The sequence below is a fragment of the Eptatretus burgeri genome, chromosome 2 (genome assembly GCF_056783735.1).
Source record: "Eptatretus burgeri isolate ZD-2024b chromosome 2, Ebu_testis_v1, whole genome shotgun sequence".
NCBI classification, from domain to species: domain Eukaryota; kingdom Metazoa; phylum Chordata; class Myxini; order Myxiniformes; family Myxinidae; genus Eptatretus; species Eptatretus burgeri.
In genome coordinates this window covers 21,041,921-21,043,962 of record NC_140962.1, presented here as the reverse complement: position 1 = coordinate 21,043,962, position 2,042 = coordinate 21,041,921, and the positions used below count along the sequence as shown (strand labels likewise).

Below are 2,042 nucleotides of genomic sequence, written 5' to 3'. Positions count from 1 at the left end.
CTTGAAGTTGGACACATGTTTTCTCGCTCTCCTGAGGGTGGACACACCTGTCATGGGCTTACTGGAGTGATCTGAGGTTGCTTTTGTTCAGATTTTCCTCCCAGGAAGAGAGGGTTCGTTGTGTCAAAGCATTTGCCTCACCACAGGATTCAGTGTCAGTGTCATGTATCATGGACATGAAGAAGCATAGGATAACTGTGCATAAGAGAGCAGGTTTTTGTGGAAGAATTCCCATGCTGCATTAATATCAGGGGTGGCAGATATACGAGACCAGTCCTTAAGTGTGATGGCTGTTTGTGGTCCCTGCCCTTCAACCTGAGTGACCTTCCAGACTTGTCAGTGCTGAGCTGGCTCTGAAAATAGCCAGAGATGTTAATGTTCACAACCACATGATTGACTAACCAAATGGAGCAGAGGAAGAACAGGAGACCTCAGCAGAAACGTTGGTCATTAAGAAGTCCAGATGAGAGGATTATCCATTTGCAGAAATTTGGATTGGAAAGTTCACAGATTGAAGCAAGCCCATGGTGTCACAGAAGTCCTTTACTGCTGAGAGGTACCAAGAAAGCCGATTGGCGCAGAGACTTTTGAAATCGCCACTTTTGAGGAAGAGAGCATTGATACGAGTGGTTTGAATGTGGTCCACTTTGGCTGAGAGATGTAAATGGAGGAGTCATTGCTCGGACGGGACAAAACACATGCAAATAAGAGGCAGGAACAGAGGGGAAGTCGCAGCCAAAGGTTGTCCTTGGGGGTTGAAATGTAAGAGGAGCACACAGACAGTGTAAATTGGAACTTGTGATACAAGTTGTAACTCCGTTCCCAGGAAAGTGGTTCAGGCTCGTCAAAGTGGAGAATACGATAACCAGGGAGAGACATTAAGAAGTCGAGGAAGACCCATGGGAAGAAGGATTCTCTTTAGCAGATAATGTCTGGTTTATCAACTCGCTGTAGCCTGGTTGAAGAGATCTGTCAGGTGAGAGCAGAGGGGACTTGGAGAGGAGGTGGCGGGGGGGGGGGGGAGTGGAGCAAGGGGAGGATACGAAAAGGTGTGTTGGGGAGGATGCTTAGAGGAGTGGGGCAAGAGTTAAATGGGATGAGTGGGTGATGAGGGAAATGAGAGGGGATGGGTGATGAGGGAAATGAGAGGGGATGGGTGGTTTGCTGTGATGCACATTGCTCTGAAATTGAGTATTGATCATCTGCTTGTCCTGTGTTGATGCCATCCCAGGTTTTGTACACAAATGTGTTCCCTTTAATTGACAAGGATGGGAACAAGCCGCCCTCTGAAAGAGTGGATTACGTATCAATTGGCAAGTCGGATGAAGACGTCTAGGTCTGGGCACTGGAGTGTTTTTCTACTTCATTTAATTTGTTCCAACAGGGTGTAAGGTTGTTTTTCTATTGCATTTTAAAGCACTAATTATGGAATTGTACTTTTTATGAGCTTGTAATTCTGTGATGAAGTTCAAAGCAAACAAGTTGAAAATCTGCAGAATAACCTAACCCTGTTGAATAACCTAAAAGCCAAAGTTGTCCTGAACGAGGGAAATGGTAAAAAATGACTTGTTTGATAACACTAAAGCCGAGTTGGGTTAAAGTCTGATTTCAAAACACTGCTTATAAATACAATTTGAAGGGAATTAAATGATTTTTAAATAAATTCAATTTCTTTTTTTTTTTGAACTGAAATATTTTTTTTCCTTCACTTCAAGTAATACAAGCTGTCTGAGTGTATTGTCTGTGCCTGAATGTATTTTGTGTCACGAAAATAAAGGTATTTTGTCGGGTTTGTGGCAAAAATGGTCACTCTTTTGTGAAGATGGTGGAGAGGCGTTCGGTTGGTGAATGCTTGTGAGAAAGGGATCGATTTGTGATTTTGACCTGCTAGTTGCATCATTACTGAGCTGTGGCTTTGTAAATTATTCTCGGCACATTAGGACAGAGTGCTGGTGAGGATTACTGACTCTTTTGAAATGTGCACTTGGATATTTAATCCCCACCAGGTCATGCTGGCGGACCGATGCCGAGCTCAACTTCAA

At 43.8% G+C, this 2,042-nt stretch overlaps 1 protein-coding gene across 1 annotated transcript in view; it reads left to right on the top strand.

Moving 5' to 3' along the window:
• The window catches only part of LOC147031552 (coxsackievirus and adenovirus receptor homolog), a 49,027-nt gene extending 47,237 nt beyond the window's left edge, over positions 1–1,790 (top strand). Inside the window, exon 8 of the mRNA XM_085864934.1 lies at positions 1,232–1,790. Coding sequence (XP_085721060.1) covers positions 1,232–1,336 — 105 coding nt within the window. The 3' untranslated portion in view covers positions 1,337–1,790. The remainder of the gene's footprint in view (positions 1–1,231) is intronic.
• Positions 1,791–2,042: the final 252 nt, after the last annotated feature.